This window comes from Chelonia mydas, chromosome 4 (assembly GCF_015237465.2).
Source record: "Chelonia mydas isolate rCheMyd1 chromosome 4, rCheMyd1.pri.v2, whole genome shotgun sequence".
NCBI lineage: Eukaryota > Metazoa > Chordata > Testudines > Cheloniidae > Chelonia > Chelonia mydas.
The window spans coordinates 117,663,534-117,683,221 of record NC_057852.1 but is presented as its reverse complement, the minus strand read 5'-3'; the positions used below and the strand labels follow the sequence as shown (position 1 = coordinate 117,683,221).

At 43.8% G+C, this 19,688-nt stretch overlaps 1 protein-coding gene across 4 annotated transcripts in view; it reads right to left on the bottom strand.

Annotated features, from left to right (window-relative positions):
* SORCS2 (sortilin related VPS10 domain containing receptor 2) overlaps positions 1-8,896 on the bottom strand; it is an 807,861-nt gene extending 798,965 nt beyond the window's left edge. For 3 of the 4 annotated variants that reach the window (XM_043544691.1, XM_043544692.1, XM_037898120.2), the window contains exon 1: positions 8,452-8,885. In XM_043544691.1, coding sequence (XP_043400626.1) covers positions 8,452-8,847 — 396 coding nt within the window. In that variant the 5' untranslated portion in view covers positions 8,848-8,885. Of the gene's footprint in view, positions 1-8,451 lie in introns of all 4 variants that reach the window. The other variant, XM_043544690.1, reaches the window with a different exon arrangement.
* Between the last annotated feature and the right edge of the window lie 10,792 nt (positions 8,897-19,688).

Below are 19,688 nucleotides of genomic sequence, written 5' to 3'. Positions count from 1 at the left end.
TTCAGAAAAGAACTATTCTCTCTCTCTGTCTGTGTTTATAATAATGGTACCTAGGTGCCATGATTAGAGAGCTGGCAAGTCTGTTTCAAGAAGGAAGATTTAAGTGAGTTTTACTTAATGAAACAATGACTAAAGTGAAAACATGATTACTGTTTAGAAGAATCGGAAGAATATGAAGACTAAGAAGGAAGGAAAATTATTCCAGGTGGTGTAATGGAGTAACTGGGAATAATCAGACAAAATAAGAAGAGAAAAATTTAGGTTGAATTACCAAAAAAAACCTAAAAACCCCACTGTCCTAACAGCAAAAACTCAGACTTTTGAATAATCTGCCTATAGATGTGACAGAAGCCCAGTCACTTAAGATATCGACTGAACTAAGCGCTACAAGATCCACTCATGGGAACCAGCATGCATTAGTAGTAGGGTAGACTAAATGACCTAATAGAATTTTTCCAGCTCTGATTTCTAGGATTCTGCAATTTTAGTGCATTTATGAAGTAGCTGCAAGAAAGCTAAAAATTGCCAAGGCTATAGAAAATCTAATTTATTTTAGGTACATATATGGCTTCCACTACCATAGTATCTGAGCACCTCACAATCTTTAATGCATTTATTGATCCTTGCAACAATCCCGTGACGTAGGAAAGTACCATTATCCCCATTTTACTGGTAGGGAGCTGAGGCAGAAAGAGACTAAGTGGCTTTCCCAAGGTCACACAGGAAGTCTGTGGTGAAGCAGGGAATTGAACTGAGTCTCAGGTTAGCGTCCTAAACACTGGATCATACTTCTTACTCCTTCTTAATGTCCTTCAGAATTCTGATTAACTTTCACCAGGTGAATTTGCAGTCAATGGCCCTAATCCTTAATACTGGTAAACATGTGAAGAACTTCGCTCACGTGAGTGATTCTGTTGAAGACAGTAGAGCTACAGCTGTTAATACCATTACAGTGTGCTTAAGTGTCTGCATGATCATGGCCAAAGTCCTTCCACTGCGCTCCATGCATTGCTGAATCAGTCAAAGATACACACTACTGCCAAAAACAGTATGGCATATTGCACACTGTATATTTTATATAAAATATTGTTTCTAGCTATGACTATTATTAAAATTTACATAGACATGAATATCACAATACAACATAATTCTAATAATAAACTCATCAATAACAAATGTATCTATTTAGGAAAACTTTCAAATGAGTTTGCAACATGTGTCAACGTGTTTACATATCAATGTGTAAAAGGAGGATCTGTTTGTGCAGATGCCAGGTTTACGTTACACAGTCTCTACGCACCAATGCCTACTGCACGTGAAAGTCTCATTTCTTCTACCCAGTGAGTGTATGAAGGATTAAATTGTAGACTGCAAGATTGCTCTTTGGGGCAGGAAGCATCTTTCTGTCTATATTTGTACAGTGCCTAGCACAATAGAGTCTTGTTCCAGGACTGGAGTTCCTAGGTGCTAGCCAATGCAAATAATATAATAAGAACTGAGGAACCAGTAGGCTCGCTTAACAGTTCATTCTAGACATTCAAGTTATTTAAAAGGTGTCAACTGAAAGTGCCCATTCATAAGGGACAGTCCCTGTTCTTCAGTAAAATAATCATTTCCCCTACTTCTTTCTTCCAAAAGATTCTCCTACTCACTGAATATCAGTAGCATTAAAAGGAGTTTTCTCATTTCCCTACCCAAATGTCTCTATTTATAGGTTTCTAGTATTGTCAAGTCTGTGAAGGGTAGTGTCTGAAATTTCCACTTCAGGATATATTCCTGATGCCAAAAACCTAGATACTTCTCAAATGAGATATTATAAATCCCGGTTTGGTTTATCCATGCACACACTGTGTGTCTGCAGTATTAGCGATATTACTGTTTTGTATATTACATCTTTATTATTAGTTGCTATATTTCTTTTACCTCCATTTTCATTTCCCCCTACCCTCCTCCAAGCACCTTGCCTCTGGCCGTAGCAGTAGGGAGGTACTTCTTTACATTCTGCTCCTCTCCTTGATGAATCAGGTCTGAAATGTATTATATCCTTCCCACACACACAAAAAAGAGTTGGAGCACACATTTAATTATGAACGTATGGGTCAATTTCAGGAGTCTGCTTGGGAGGTGCTGGGGCTGGGTTGTCTGCGTCTACAGAGGTGCTGCCCCCTACCTTCACTTGATGGAATTGTTGAGATACAGAGAACATCCAAAAGAAGGAAAAAACGGTAAAATGGAGGAAAAAATAATACAAAGTTTATGTTTTGTTTTATCATTATATTAAACTTGGAATATAGTTTATTCGAAAAAAGCTCAGTGCTTTTGGTGTAAGATTCTGCAAAACCTTTCAGAATAACTTTGTTTTTATTTTCACCAACACCTCAAAGAATCTTTAAAAAAAAAAAAAATCCTCCCTGTGGGGAACTTGCCTTGCAGTCTGCAATACATCTGTCATTTATTAAGTCCGGGAAGTCAGGATTTTTGACTATGTTCTCTTTTTTGTCCCATAAGCAGTAATCTGGCCACTCATGATAAAGAGAGCCAAAAATCACCAAGATGGAGTGCTGCATAGTTTGGATAAATAGTTACATTCACAGTTACAGATATTGCTACAGGAATATTGAAGTCAATCTTCTTTATGGATTCCAACGGTGCAATTTATTGCAAATTGAACAAAACAGTAAACCAATTAAATAAAATATCTGCCAAAAGAATACATTTAGTGGTCACTGGATTGTATAAATCATATGTGGTGAAACTGCATTGCAAAAAGTAACATTTTTAAATTAAGCAAAATACTTGTTTATCAAATAATGAAAAATCTGGATTAACCGGGCTGTTAAAGTAGATAAATTCCTATGTATACATAACTACTGTAACTACTGTCTATATACACAACAGACCTTTCTTTCTTTGATAAACTACTAAATACTGGATCTTTTTAAAGGTATATAAATGCATTTACTGTATCCCTGTGCTACACATTTATGAGGGCTACATAGGACCAAGACACCAACCTACTGGGCAAATGAGTGACTGCACAGACTTAATATTGTCAAGCAAACAAAAAAGGAAGTACAGACACTGTGAAACTGAAGACTTAAGAACTCGTTGGCTGAAGTCCTGTTCACAACATTTTAGCAGCCTGCACACAGCATCCAAGATCATATCTGAATACAAGATTCATTCTTCAAGTATTTCTCTTAATTTTGATTTTTTTTAAAACAAAAGTGAACACTAAGGTAAAAGAGATATTCCCTATGGGAGTCAGTAAGAGTCCAATACTGTGAAGAAACTGTTTACTTTGTAATCACAGAACACTGAATGGCTTTAAATTCTCTACTTCTAAAGAACAATTGTTTGTTTAAAGCTTTTCACTAATAAATAATATTCCCCTAAATCAGATAGGAATACTGTATCCCTAGTAAACTTTAAAAGCTGCATATTACATTTAGCACAGCATAATGATGATTTGTACAAATGGCAAACTGTAAATATTGTGAAATACACCCTGATAGAAAAAGTATTGTTACTTTATCAGATAAGTGACTGCCAATCAATAACTCTTGTGGATGTTAACAGCACGTTGTGCAACCCAGCAGTCAAGCCTCCAATTTATGATTTTTTAGGACAGGTTAGGAAATTAGTTCCACTTACAAAAACTTTTGTTTGGAAGTACAAGTGCAAGACAGATCTCCTTGCACTTTTGAAACAACAGGGGAAGGGGAAGTGCAAACATCGACTGTAGGAATTAACTAACCAGCTAAGCTACTGACATTAAAAGTACCAGCTTTGCAAGGCTTGCATCCCCAACAATGTTTTTGACTAGACAGACTACTGTCAGAAAAGGTCAGGGACAAGCTTACTGTTTATGCAATTTATAAATAATTAATTCTTCAGCATACAAAACAAAGTAATGAAGACACAAAACAGGAAGCAATTTACATGGCTCCCTACATTAACAGAATGAGGAAGTGTTCAGTGATCTTCCTAGATATTCAAGCTCACTTTACAACCATTGCAACTGTATACACCCTCTGCTATCAAACCCAACATTTCTTTAATTCTGAAAAATTACTACACTAAGAAAGGATAACAAAAGTACACAGCAGAATTCTAAAGCAGAGAAAAGAGGGGGAAAGGATAAATTTAATTTATGGCCTCCTCATGCAACCACAAATTAAGCACTTTCTTTGAAACACAGTAGGATTTACAAGATGAGCACAGAGCTTTTTAAAATTTATTTACATCAAGCAGTCTAAGCCCTTTCCAAGTTTGTTTATTTGTCCTTGATCCACACATGAGTGTTCCATGGCAGTGCTTTCAATGAACTACTCATGCAGGTGAACAACCTTCTGAGAAACAGCTGCCCACTCACCATTTATGATTATTTGTCTCTCCGTCAGGGAGCTCAAGGGAATAATCCTACTGTGTGTTTCTCCTTTATTTTACAAGGCAAGGTGTTTAACAGGATATATGGTTGTCTACAGCTCATTGCTGTCAAATTTTCAACCACCACTACTGTAAAGTGTGAGAGAACTAGTTTAGCTCCTGAGCCTACAAAGTGCTGAGTGCCTCCAAAGAAGTTCCCACCATCCTCAGGCATAGGTACAGGAACAAGGGGTGCAGGGAGTGCTGCCACACCCTCTTGCTTGAAGTATTAATAATAAGGTTTCCGCCTTCAGCACCCCCAGTATAAAAATTGTTCCAGCACCATTGTCCTCAGGTTACATCCACATTGCAGCTGGGAGGTGTGATTCCCAATGCAGGTAGGCATACTCACACTAGCTCTGCTGGAACCAGCATGCTAAAAATAGCGGCATGGGTGGCGGTTCATGCTAGCCACCTGAATCCAAGCCTGCTCAGCACCTCACAAGGAGGCGCAAGGACTGATCTGAAGTCCACTGTTACCAATGGGAATCTTTCCATTGATTTCAGTGGGCTTTGGATCAGGCCCTCAGTAGCTTCTGGCTCCATCCTTCCCTACTGAGGTCGAGGGGAGTTATGACATTATCACAATGGTGAAAGATAAGGCACAAAGTTGGCAACCATTTCTATTAATTTCTTCTCTTAGATTATTGTTCCTTGCTCCAAATACTTATCAGAAGTTAATCAAAAGTTCCTCCTGCTTTCTAACATGGATGTAGGGCCTGAACCAGAGCCCACTGAAGTCTCCCACAGACTTCAATGGATTGTAAATCAGGTCCTTAGTTAAATTCAATAGGGTTTTTTCTTGCCTGTGGTATTTAAACTCACAACTGAATGAAGAACAGTGATATTTGCTTGTATCATTTTCATCTCATCCTCACTGCATGAACTTGACACACTTCTTCCACTTTTCTCAGACAGACTAGTTCTGTACCTTCTTTGCAATCCTCAGATCACTTCTTTGTAGCAGCTTTTGGTTCCTCATTTATCAGCTTTATCAACTCATATTCTACAACACAACCAACCAAACATGTTAGCAGACAAGTCTAATGAATCAGGGGGGATGAAAATTCCTGCCACCTACATATTTTTTAAAAGCATGCTAAGCAAACGAACTAGGTGCTCAGGTGTGTGGTAATGGGATATAGAGCCTTTCACCTCCAGGTCATTGGTCCAGCCCACTATGGGACAGTCCAGCTGATAGCAGGCATGCTGAACAGCATGATTTTGAAATAGCACAGCACAACTAAACATTTTTGTCTCTGAATTAGTAAACACAGTAGCGAACATCTATTTGCACTAATGATGTGGAGTCCCGCCACACATTAATGAATTTAGTAAACTAATACGTGCACAAACAATAAAAGAATAAGATAATGCATCAAATGTATTCCATTCTGACAGTGTCATGTATTTTTGCTACTGAGGAAACTATTTCATCATATACTAGTACACACATTGTAGAATATCGTGAAAAAATAATGAAATCTTAGCAATACAAGCTAACACTGCAGCATCTGCTATTAAATATTTGCAGAGAGATGGGGCGAGACCACTAGTTTTAAGTGTGTGGATTAGCAAGGTATTTGTTTTAGAGCACAGAGTACTTTGCATAAAAGCCGTTACATTTTTTGTACATAAAAATCTGAACTCGAGCCAACTTTTTTAATAGTGATCTTTTCAAGAAAGAAAAATAGCCCTAACAGCCTGCCAGCACTGCCCATGAAAAGAAATGGCATTAATCTGAAAGCAGAAACAGGGAAAGGACAAAACTAGAGAAATAGATGCTGCCAATGATTTGCAATACTTTCTATGAAAAGAAAATGGCCATCAGTTCACATTTCCCTCCTAAGTAAATCAGAAACTAGGCGTCAAGCTTTATGATGCTGACTCCAACTCTGACACATGAAAATATCAGATTATATAAAAAGCATTAACACAAGCAGCCAGCCTGCTCACAGGACAGCTCTTGTTCTTGTGTGACCCACTAGCAGAGCTAGCACAAAGTGGATTTGACAACCCAAAGGGGAAGATGCTAATCCATACATTTATGGGAAATACAGTGCATGCTTTCTGAACTGAGTCAAGTTTAAATGAATACTATGCATAATTTGCAAAGCTCAAGTTCAAACAAAGGCCAGGATCTCAGCTAATCTACAATGAAATAAAGCAGAGATTTTCCAGAAATGCTAAAATCTTCAGGAGAAAATCATTCTAGATTTTTCATAACAAGATTTCACTGCCTATGTGGTTATACAGACATTACACAATGCCTGGTGCTGTGTAATATTTACCTATGCTACACAATGTTATGAAATAATGTCTTACTGTAGGATAAATTCAAAAGCAGCAAATCCCAGAAACCATCTGTTCAAATATATACCCATCATCTGTGGATAAAGGAAATAAAGATGAGATTGAATATTAGTTAAAAACAGATAATGGGCTAAATTAATGGAATTATCCCAGCAGAGAAGTTGGCCTTATATAATTAGTTAAATTTAAATATTACAAAGTCACACACTGCTTTAACTGTGACAAAGTTCTGAAACTTGGTGTACAGTACCTACAAAAAAGCACCAGTGTCAGCAAAATATTTTTATAAAACTTCAATCAGTACATAAGAAGCCAGTTTGTTAAAAGATTCAAAAAGGAGCAAGTACAATGAAGTATAACGGATACAGTAAAATAAAAGTTTCACCATTCATTTACACCATAGGACAGAATGGGTCCCGTGGGTTTCTGAGCAGAGAGATCAAGGCACCTGACTCCATAAACTCTATGCATTTTTGACCAAATCAAACAGCAGAGCCTCCATTTGTGTGCGACTTGCACAGGTCAGACCAGACCAGGGTCAGCTGCTGCAGGGAGCGACAGAGCGCCGTTTTCAGCGGCATGAAAGGGTCTTTGGGTTTGGGGGCTGACAAAAGATAACGTGCAACTGTGAAATGAGACAGAATAGCAGGGTCATGGGAAGGAAAGCTGGAAAGCTGAGTGGGTGCCTACGCCCTAGATGGAAGTGTCCAAACTGGAGCCTCCCCACCACCCGTGCCCTTTGCCCAAGGGCGCGTTAGCAGGCCCAAGAATGAAGCACAAACTGAGACCGATGACCCGGCGCTACTGTTTTACAACCAAGTGCCTCCGCTGTGTTTTTTTACCCTCTCGGGCCTTTTAGCACACGGGCCAGGGATTAGAAGCAGGCGATTGATTTGAGGTGAATCGATTGAGCCGCGACAATTTAATCTGGCACTTTTATGAAGGGCTGGAGGGGATAATCCTCTGGCCGCTGCTCTCTCCCTCCCCACCACACGAGGTGGGTGTGACCGGCCACTAGGCGTCTGCTGGAGTTGCCGACAGCCGCCCGAGGATGAGAAACCGAGATAACTTTCCATCTCTCGGGCCCGATCCTCCCGCCAAGTCACCCCCAACCTGCCCCTTAGCCCCAGCGGCCAATGCAGCCTGAGCAGCGTCGCGGGCCAGAGGAGGCAGCCCGAGCCCGGGAGACCTGCCCCAGGTGCAGTCCCACCCCCCAACCCCCTTCTCCACCTATGTGCGGGATGCACGCTGCAAACTTTCCAAACTTTCTGGGGAAGTCGTTCAACGGGGGTGGGACTTGCTACTGCCGCTGCCCCTGGTCACATCTCTCTTCCTCCCGGCCTCCCGCAAATCAGGGCGCCCTCTTTCCTCCCCTGCCGGAGTACCGGCGTGTGGCCAAGGAGGGGGCGACCAGTTTCCGCCCTGGACCTGCCTGAGCCCTAGCCTGGGATGCACTTGTCACCCGCCGCCTCCAGCCACGCAAGCAAAGGGCTGCTTTGCTGCACCGACTCCGGAACCCCAGGCCCCCCGGCAAGGCTCCCCCAGGCAGCGGGGTGGGGAAGGGAACAGCTACCGTAATACAGCGCGGAGGGCTGGGGCCATATAACGCAGGGGCGGCAGGGGCTGGGCTCTCCGCTGCGGGGGGGGGAGACGGACGATGCCGCCACCCGCGGGCTGGATGGCTTTCACTGGGGAGGGGCCCCTACTTACACTGCTGTTCTCGCCCGTCCAGTGCACCATCGCCTGGTTGTGAGACGCGTCCCCTTTGAGCACGAAGGAGGTGCTGATCAGAGAGACCTGCTCCCTGGCCGGGCGGGAGGAGGTGGAGGATGCTCTCCTGGAGCGACTCCCCGCAGCAGCCCCCACGCCTTCGCCAGCGCGCCCCAGCGCACTCGCCTCCTCCCGGCCGCCGCCGCCGCCGGGGCGGAACAGCAGCTCCCGCGGGTTCCTGCTTGCCCGGGTCACCCAGCTGGAGCTCCGGCCGCCCCGCTGCTCCGAGGGGCGCGCAGCCCAGCAGGCACCGAGCAGCAGCAGCAGCAGCGCCAGGCTAGGGGCTGTCCTGGGGAGGGTCCCTGTTGCAGGCACGAGTGGCCCCCTTTGCGCCATGCTCGCCTTCGGATGTGCTAGTGACAGGCTGGGATGTGAATGTGAGACAGATACACAGCCTCCGGAGGGGGGAGGGAGGGGAGGGAGGCAGGGTTTGTAACCAAAGCGAGGGTTTACACTGGAAACAACGTGCTCGGGACTCCGCTCCCAGCCAAGGAGAGGCGCCGCCATCTGCTGGCTCCTCTCTGAAGCCCAAGGCGCAGGCAGCCGGAGAGAAGCAGAGCCCAGCACAGCTGCACATAATGTTACTGGGAAGGCTGGGTCCCGGTCCCACTCCCACCCACCTCTAGACTTCCTGGGCGGTCATTCGTGGCCCTGGGTTGGAGACCGCTCCCTGCAGCTAATAATGGACATCTGGATGACAGGAGCAGCGCAGCTGGCTGTTACAGCCTGCCTTGCAAAATCTAAACTCCTGCAGTTCGTGAATGTTCTTTGTGTATGAATGCCCACCAGAAGTGAAAAGAACCACTCCAAGCTATCCCAAGTTACTCCATCCTCTGGGCTTCAGAGTGTGCCTAGGGCCCAGCCTCTGTCTTTTCTTTTAGAGGGTAGATTCTTTTGTCACATGAACTGTCCTTCTTGTGGCACCTTAGAGACTAACAAATTTATTTGAGCATAAGCTTTTGTGAGCTACACTGAATGCATCCGATGAAGTGAGCTGTAGCTCACGAAAGTTTATGCTCAAATAAATTTGTTAGTCTCTAAGGTGCCACAAGTACTCCTTTTCTTTTTGTGAATACAGACTAACACGGCTGTTACTCTGAAACCTCTCCTTCTTGTAAAAAGAAAAGGAGTACTTGTGGCACCTTAGAGACTAACCAATTTATTTGAGCATAAGCTTTCGTGAGCTAGTCTCTAAGGTGCCACAAGTACTCCTTTTCTTTTTGCGAATACAGACTAACACGGCTGTTACTCTGAAACCTGTCCTTCTTGTGTGACTTGTGCTCAGCCTTATACAGTATAAGTGCTTGGTAAATAATGGTGTGGGTGTGTATATAATTACATACACACAAGCCCCATTAAAAGAGCATTAAGGTTGCAAAGTCAAGCACTCAAAAGCTAGGAACTGCCAGAATTAAGGTTGTCTATGCCATCTTAATTCCACCCCCTTGTGTATATGCCTATGATACAAATACTTTAATTCAGCAGTTCTCAGACTGTGGGTCAGGACCCCAATGTGGGTCATGACTCTGTTTTAATGAGGTTGCCAAGGCTGGTGTTAGACTTCCTGGTGCCCAGGACCAAAGTCAAAGCCTGAGCCCCACCACCCGGGGCCAAAGCCCGAGCCCGAGAGCTTCAGCCCTGGGTGTGGGACTCAGGCTTTGGCTTTAGCCCTGGGAGGTGGGGCTCAGGTTACAGGCCCCCCTGCCTGGGGCTGAAGCCCTTTGCCTTTGGCCCCACTGCCCGGGAGGCAGGGCTCGGGCAGGCTCAGGTTTTGGTCCCCTCTTCTGGGGTTGTGTAGTAATTTTTGTTGTCAGAAGGGAGGTGAGGTGTTTGAAGAACCGCTGCTTTAATTACATGATCATATATTTTTCCATAGGACTCCTACCCCATTCAGTACACTGCACAGGATGGATGGTGTTCAATTAAAGAGCAGTTATTCAGTATTTTTTATCCTCATTGTTCAGTGGGTGGCCTTCGGCCTTAGTTATAGCACACTAGTCAAATCCTGCTCTGAAGATAGAATTATTAATTTCCTCAAGGGCTTTCTCATGGAATTCATCTCTACAGTAGTGGAGTGCTTCACAAACATTTTATCTTCACAATATCCATATGATGGGAGATAGTGGTATTATCTCCCCTTTTACAGATGAGAAATTGAGGCACAGAGAAACTAAGGTCAGAAGTGTCCACTAATTCTGGGTGCCCAACTTGAGACATCTAGGATCTGATTTTTCAGAATATTAAGCATTATATGGCACTTTATGTAACCAAGCACAGCTCCAAGCGACTTCAATGGTCAAGGAATGTCAACACTTCTGCCCCGTTCTCCCCCAATGGCTTATAGTCCCAGCCACCTTGTGCAGCCAGTCCCAGTCTTTCCTTGTTTCCCATCCCCTGGCTCCAGTCTATCACCATTTCCCTGACAACTCCAAGTTCCAAAATTTCCTTCCCCCCTTCTCCCAATCTCTTTGCCCAACCATTGTCAGTTACAGTCCCCACCACCACTCCATTTACATTCTCACCAGACTCTTTGTCGCAATCTACCCCTTCCTCTTCCTGCCGGTCTAGCTAAGACTGAATCAGACAACTTCCTCCTCTACATTGGCTGGTGCGAGCAATGGGATTACTGAGTGTGCAAGAGAAACAGGCTCTCAGTTTCAGTGCCTGGCCCCACTCCCGCCTGGAGCAGCCAGTCATTACAGGGAAAATCCTTCTTTCTCAGCCCCCTGTAGTCCTAGGCTGAAGCATGTTTCAATTCCAAAGAGCAACTGAGCATATGCAGTCAGGTCAGTAGTAGGAGCTGTGAGGGGACAGTACATGCTGAGACTGCTAAAAGCTGTGAGAGCCTCGAGCATGCTCAGTGAGGGTGGATTCTTCAGAGATTTTAGCTGTTAAACTCTAGCAAGTCTCTACTGAGCATATGTGAACTGAGATTTTTCAAAGATTTATAACTGGTCCAAATTTGGGCAGGTTTTCACAGAGATGGCAAAAGGCAATACCTGATACAAAGGCTACCTCTGCCTTTGTCAAATTTCAAATCCCTGCTCTAAAGCATGGGAATGCTGGAGTTTCTTTAAAAAAAAGTTTCTAGAATTTGTCAACATAGGCAAAACATGTATTTCCGTAGTCTCATTCTTGGAAACAGCTCAATCATTTTGAAATTTTCCCAAAAAGGTCAGACAAAAGCAGACAACCAGCATGTAAAATTTCAGCCCAAAAGGTTAAAAATTGATAAAGTTTTAAGCAACTGAAAACAGGGTTTTATAGTGGGATTGTAAGGCAACCTTAACAGCCTTGTACTAGCACTGCCTATAATAGAAGTATGTATATTTCCTGTGCACAGAATGGGGCAAAATTCCAGTGGAAAAAGGAGTAAGTATGTGGTCACAAAATTAAAGATTCAGGCCATGTTTACACTACAAACTTAAATAGACTTAAGGTAAGTCGACATACAGTCAGTTGTGCATGTGCACACCACACTCCTTGTGCTGGTGGAGCACATCCTAACTAGCAGTGCTTGCATCGATGCAGAGAGCAGTGCACGATGGGTAGCTATCCCACAGTGCAACTTTCCATAGGGAGTTTTGGGAAGGGCTAGCAGTGCCTCATGGGAGCAAAACATTCTTGCAGGACTGGGAACATGGCTTGAACATCCCATGATGCCATTTTCTCCCTCCCCTGATTTCCTCCACATCCCATAATATTTCACACCTTTTTTCAAAAGCCTGGCATACCCATGCATCCACCATCTCTAGAGAAGCATGGACCCTGCAGAGCTGTGCACTATTGTGGTATCACAAACACGACATGCTTTATTTCCAGGAGTATTTCCAGAGCCACTAGAGGAACTGCCACGTGGAAGTAGCCTGCCTGGAAGCCATAGAATGAAACAATTCCCGGTTGCTGTTGACAGTCACAGAGCAGCTGAACATGGTACAGCGCCAATTCTGGTCCCAAGAAACAAGTACTGACTGGTGGGATCACATTGCTATGCAGGTATGGGATGACGAGCCGTGGCTGCAGAACTTTCAGATGCACAAGACCACTTTCCAGGAACTGGGTGCAGCGTTTGCCCTAGCCCTGCAGCACAGCGACACTCAAATGAGACCTGCTCTGACAGTGGAGAAGTGAGTGGTGATCACTGTGTGGAAACTTGCAATGCTAGACTGCTACCAGTCAGTTGGGAATCAATTTAAAGTCGGAAAATTCACTGTGAGGGTTGCTGTGATCCAAGTATGCAGGGCCATTAATTGCCTTCTGCTAAGAAGGGTAGTGACTCAGGGCTATATGCAGGAGATACTGGATTGTTTTGCTGCATTGGGGGTTCCCTAACTGCGGTGGGGCGATCGATGGCATGCATATCCCTATCTTGGCACCAGACCACCTTGCTACAGAGTACATAAACAGAAAGGGATAGTTTTCGATGATGTTGCAAGCGCTGGTGGATCACCAGGGATGTTTTATCGACATTAATGTGGGATGGTTCGGGAAGATGCATGACTCATGCATCTTTAAGAACACAGGCCTGTTCAGAAAGCTGCAAGCAGGGACTTTCTGGACTGCAAAATCATCATAGGAGATGTTGAAATGCCAATAGTGATCCTGGGAGACTCAGTCTACCCCTTACTCCCATGGCTCATGAAACCATACACCAGAACAGCAGCAAGGAGAAGGCTCAGCAGGCTCAGGAAGTGCAGAATCGCAGTTGAATGTGCTTTGTCCACTTGAAGGGTCGCTGGTACAGTTTGCTCATTAGGTTAGCCCTCATAACTGCCTGCTGTGTGCTTCATAATATCTGTGAAACAAAGGGAGAGAAGTTTCCACAGGGTGGGGCATAGAGGTGGATAGGCTGTCTGCTAATTTTGAGCAGCCAGATACTAGGACTACAAGAAGAGCTCAGCTGGGAGCAATGCGGTCAGGGAGGCTTTGAAAATCCATTTTATTAACAATTCTCAGTAATGTGTGTTGCTTTTCTGTGTTGTGCCTGCCAATAGTCTGAACCTTGCTGTGACTGCTGTGTGTGTAGTAATATAACCTTGGAAATACACCTCTTGATTTGCTCTGAAAATGACTCCCAGCCCCCACCTGCTATAACCATTAGAGCCCCCTCCCTTGCTACAGCTGGGGAGACAATCACATCCTCCATTCAGTCTGTGACCCCTCCAAAGACACTGCAGTGAGGGGGGTGTACTTGATGCCCAGGGAATGGGTTGAGACCACCAACTAATACCTCACAGAGGCCACCACTATGGCTGCCGTAAGTGAGGGGAGTGTGGGCTACTGCTTAGAGAGTGTGGAGGGGATGGAAGCCAGGATTCCTAGGTTCTATTCACAGCTTTGGTGCTGTGTGAACTCATTCATATCCTCTCTCTGTGTCTCAGTTTCCCTTTCTCACCCCCCCCCCACATACTTTGAAGTAATAAAGATGATTTCATTTTCAATAAATGGAATTTTATTGCACACAGAAGTATGTGTCACAGAAGTAAACCTCGGAAATACAGGGGAATACAATTGGGAGCGGGAAAGCACATTCATCTTCTGTTCAAAAGCACATTCATCTTCTTTTCACACCGGCTTTGCCTGTCACACATCCATGTATGAGCGGGGTGGAGTACAGTGATGTTGGAATGACAGTCTGGATGGGATGTAGAGGAAGTCGAGCTTCAAGGTGTTTCTCCTGAAGGTCAACCAGATGCCTCAACATGTCTGTCTGTTCCTTCAGAAACCGCAGAATCTCTTGCTGTTTACCACGTTCATTCTCCTGAGCTTTTGTTCTGCTCATAATGTCCATGTTCATTTTTTCCTGAGAGCAACCCTCCATGCCCTCTGCTTAGCGTCCACTGTCCCAGGGGTGTTCATTATCTCATTACACATATCATAGTGCATTCTCTTTCATCTGCATCACTGCTCTCTGGCTTCATCTGGACCTGCTATTTAAAAACCAGGACTGTCGAATCGCAGTTATCTCACACGATTAACTCAAAAAAATTAATCACGATTAATCGCAGTTAAACAATAGAATACCAATTGAAATTTATTAAATATTTTGAATGTTTTTCAACATTTTCAGATATATTGTATTCTGTGTTGTAATTGAAATCAAAGTGTATATTATTTTTTATTACAACTACTGACACTGTAAAAATGATAAACAAAAGAAATAGTATTTTTAAGCTCACCTCATACAAGTTGTGACGTTGCACTCTATATGATTTTATGAAACTATGACAATGAGTGTGAATATAATGTAACTGGAATATGCTTCACGCAAAAGGTCTCTTGCAATGTATCATTACAAAGCTTATAATCTACTGAGAGTGGTCATCCTATTTGTATAAACGTATCAGTCTTTTATCTGAAACTAGAAATATGAAATATAACTCTGAGCTCCTATTGTAGTTATGCAAAGTGTGGGCCATTAATGGTGGTTTGGAATCTTGATTGCTCCCATCAGCCAGGACAATTGACTGTGGATGGCTCTGTTTGCTTGCAGGCTTTCCTGTGAGTCAGGCTTGAAGGAATGAGGACTTGAAGTCTTACAGTGACATGTGATCATGTCACCTGAACTGGAATCCATCTTTGACCTGGTGCTTTTCCATTTAGAAGGAGGGGAGGGAACCCAGAGAGGGACAAAGGATTCCTGCCTTATGCAAAAGATATATAAGGGGGTGGAACAGAACAAAGGGGGCGGCAATCATGAGAAATCCCCTAGCTACCACCTGAGCTGGAACAAAGGCTGTACCAGGGGAAAGGATTGTGCCCAGACTAGGAAGGCATCCAGTCTGTGATAGAAGCTTATTGAAATATCTGAGGGTGAGATTTTATCTGTATTCAGTTTTCTTACTGTATTGGTTTAGACTTGCGTGTTTTATTTTATGGTAATTCACCCAGTGTGTATTAATACCGGGGGGCGGGGAGGGAGGGGACAAACAGCTGTGCATATCTCTCTATCAGTGTTATAGAGGACAAACAATTTATGTCCTAAGCTGGTAGGAAAAACAGACCCAGAGGTAGTCAAAGCACATCAAGTGGCAGGTCCAAAGGGGGTTTCTATGATCCAACCCATCACACAAGTACTGTAGTGCAATCTCTCTGTTGTGAAAGTGAAACTTACAAATGTAGATTTTTTTTGTTACATAACTGCAAAAAAACAAAAAACAAAACAATGTAAAACTTCAGAACCTACAAGTCCACTCAGTCCTACTTCTTGTTCAGCCAATCGCTAAGACAAAGACGTTTATTTACAGGAGATAATGCTGTGCACTTCTTATTTACAATGATACCAGAAAATGAGAACAGGCATTTGCATGGCACTTTTGTAGCCGGCATTGGAAGGTATTTGCATGCCAGATATGCTAAACATTCGTATGCCCCTTCATGCTTCGGCCACCAAAGGACATGCTTCCATGCTGATGATGCTTGTTAAAAAAAGTATGCATTAATTAAATTTATGACTGAACTTCTTGGGGGAGAACTGTATTTCCCCTGCTGTTTTACCCCTCATTCTGCCACACATTTCATGTTGTAGCAGTCTCGGATGATGACCCAGCACATGCTGTTCATTTTAAGAACACTTCCACTGCAGATTTGACATAAGGCAAAGAAGGTACCAATGTGAGATTTCTAAAGATAGCTACAGCACTCGATCCAAGGTTTAAGAATCTGAAGTGCTTTCCAAAATCTCAGAGGGATGAGGTATGCAGTTTGCTTTCAGAAGTCTTAAAAGAGCAACACTCCAATGTGGAAACTACAGAATCCAAATCACCAAAAAAGAAAATCAACCTTCAGCTGGTGGCATCTGACTCAGATGATGAAAGTGAACATGTGTCAGTCTGCACTGCTTTGGATTGTTATCGAGCAGAACCTGTCATCAGCATGGACGCATGTCCCGTGGAAAGGTGGTTGAAGCATGAAGGGACATATTAATCTTTAGCTCATCTGGCACGTAAATATCTTGCGATGCTGGCTACAGCAGTGCCATGAGAACGCCTGTTCTCACTTTCAGGTGACAGTGTAAACAAGAAACAGGCAGCATTATCTCTTGCAAATGTAAACAAACTTGTTTGTCTGAGTGATTGGCTGAACAAGAAGGAGGACTGAATGGACTTGCAGACTCTAAAATTTTACATTATTTTATTTTTGAATGCAGTTTTTTTGTACATAATTCTGCATTTGTAAGTTCAACTTTCATGATAAAGAGATTGCACTACAGTACTTCTATGAGGTGAATTGAAAAATACTATTTTTTTACAGTGCAAATACTTGTAATCAAAAATAAATATAAAGTGAGCACTGTACACTTTATATTCTGTGTTGTAATTGAAATCAATATATTTGAAAATATAGCAAACATGCAAAAATATTTAAATTAATGGTATTCTATTATTGTTTAACAATGCGATTAATCATGATTAATGTTTTTTAATCACGCAATTAATCATGATTAATTTTTTTTAATCTCTTGACAGCCCTAATAAAAATCACTCTCCTGAATCCACGCAAGTGTAAAGCAGAACATTTTCATTTCTACAAGGTATTCATTGAACCGGTTTGCTGTCCCAGCCATGGTGGGTATGTCCCGGGGAGAGGCACCAGAACATCTGCAGCAGTGGAAGGGTAACCTGCGGCAGAACCCGTGTGGCCAGTGGGCCATGACACCTCCCCTTTGTAACATGGGCATAGTGTGGAGGTCAAAGACCGGCATTCCTCCCCCCAAATTGCAAGCCTCAACAGGAGCAATGCTGGGGGGTAGAGGGAGGCTTGCGGTGGGCTATAGCCACCACATTTTCTTTCACCACCACCCCCCATAGCTGCTGCCACTCTCTGGCACCCAAGGCACAGAAGCAGGATCCAGGTAGTGGTAAGAGATGCCATGGGAGCTCGGACTGTCCACCTGCTCTGGGCAGGGGGACGGAATGCCCAAAAGCAACCCTCAGTCTGTGTCCCTGCACCCTGCCTGCCCAAGGCTTGCAGTTTGTGGGAGCAACACTGACCCCTGCCACACAAACTACAGCCATGTTAAACAGTGGGCAGCCATGCCCCCCCCCCCAATTCTGGCATCCCTGCCCTATTGGCCCCCCAGGTTTCAGCATCCTTGTCCGGTGGTGGGGGAAGGGCGAGCTATCACAAGGGGGGGGGGCACAAAAGCACTAGTGTTTGTTGTTCGAGCAACTGAAATGAATACTACCGCCATCTCCCTAGCTGATATCTAGCTGATATCATGCTCATGAAGGTAACAAGAGGGAGAAAGGGAACAGTTGCTGCATGCCTCCAGGTATAGACCAGGTCCTTATGCTGCTATGCTATGCACTGTGATGATGCCTACCAAATTAATATTGGAGTGGCATGGGAAAATGTCCTACCGTGGTGGAAGAAATAAGGCAGACCCCCCCCCCCCCCGAAACCTTCTATAATGGATTGCAGACTACCTCCATAAAATTTTCTTGGCGATCTCCATGGAGAATTCACAGGACATCCCTACGTACATAAACAATCTGTTTCGCAGGGCACCCTCTGCCTAGCTGGCCCAGGCACTGAGAAGCAGAGTCACTCTACTGCCACTAGTTATTTAAATAAAAATTTCAAATAAGAACATGTGCCCCCACAATATTAATGCTAAATGCATAGTCACCACAGGTTCCTTCCTAGGCATCAAATTCAGCCATGCTGCAGTTCTGTGACTGGCTGGACTACTCCGGGGTTACAAACAACTCCTGGCTCTCCAGGACAATGGATCCTCCACTTGCCTGTCTCCCATTCTCCTCCTCGTCCAACACCTCCTCCTTAGCATTGCCTGGAATTGCTCGGGACTCAGACTCCTCTGAGGTATCCATGTGGCTCTTGGGGAGTGGGTGTGTCTAAGGAAAACACTGACCTATCTCCTGTGGAAACACAACATGAACTCCAACCTCAAGTCTCAGGTGTGGGCTCTCAACTATTGGACAGGGAGCCAGGAACTACTGGTTTCTAATCTTTACTCTGACACTGACTCTCCCTTGCCTTAGGCAAGTCATTTAACTACTCTATCTCAGTATTCCCATCTGAAAATGAGGACCATACTACTCGCTACCTCCCCAGGATATTGTGAGGGTTAGTCAGTTTTTGTAAAATACTCCAAAGATAAAAGCTCAGACTACATGGAAAACCCCAAGTCTCTGCACAGTAAAACTGGTTTGAGTGAAAATATTAATAGTTTATCAACATTTAGTATAACTAACCTCTTAGTTGACTTATTGCCCTACTTCTCACTGCGTAATAGTCCCCTTAGATTAATGGGGGCAGTAAAAACAGTGTGTCTCTGCACCATCGTGAGCAGCAGATAAGAAAATAGATGACAACATTCAGGTTCTAGAGAACCAAGATCCTTAACCTTCTCGGTCACTGACATTTCCCATAATCAACTGAAAAAACAACCATTATGGAATGTAATCAAGAGGATTTCAAAGCAAACTGGAGTCAACGGCTCAGGCAATTCCCATCTCCCTATGTCCTTCCCCAGGGCATTTTAATACAGCTTGCCACTAAGTACCATTGTACTTGCCACTAACTGGTTCCCTCGGTCTCCAGCTCAGGAAAGGCCAAGGACTGAAAGGACATGAAGACTGGATTCCTTTCTTTCGTCTTTTCAGAGATGGCCATGGTTAAGACAGATGGGGGGGGATGCGGTTATGGAAAAAGCTTGTACTGACATGACACAGAAACGCTCTGGATAAACGTAGGGCACTGCTGTCAGCCCAGCAATTTTTACAGCAATCAAATCAGCTTTTAGAAGTGTTTCATATTATTAAACAAGCAACATAAATATACATGTTTTATACATAAAACATGCACCGTGATAAAAGGGTTGTGACTCTGTATAATAGGGAAATGGTGGCAATAATATCTGTACTGTATTATACAATTGCTGTGTATGCCTAATGAGGTTTTCAGAGCCAACTAGGGCATATAGCCACATAACTCCTGTTCATTTCAGTTGGAGTTCTGTAGCTAAATCCTCTATTAATTAGTATTTATTTATATTGCAGTAGCATCTAGAAGCCTGTATCAGAGTGGACTCACTGGTAGAGCACCTTCTTGTGGCTGGGCATGGCATAGCAGTCTCTCCTGGGTAGTACCCCCTACTGACAGTCACTCCAGCGACTGTCCTGTGACTTGGTCATTTAAAGTCTTTCCCCTTC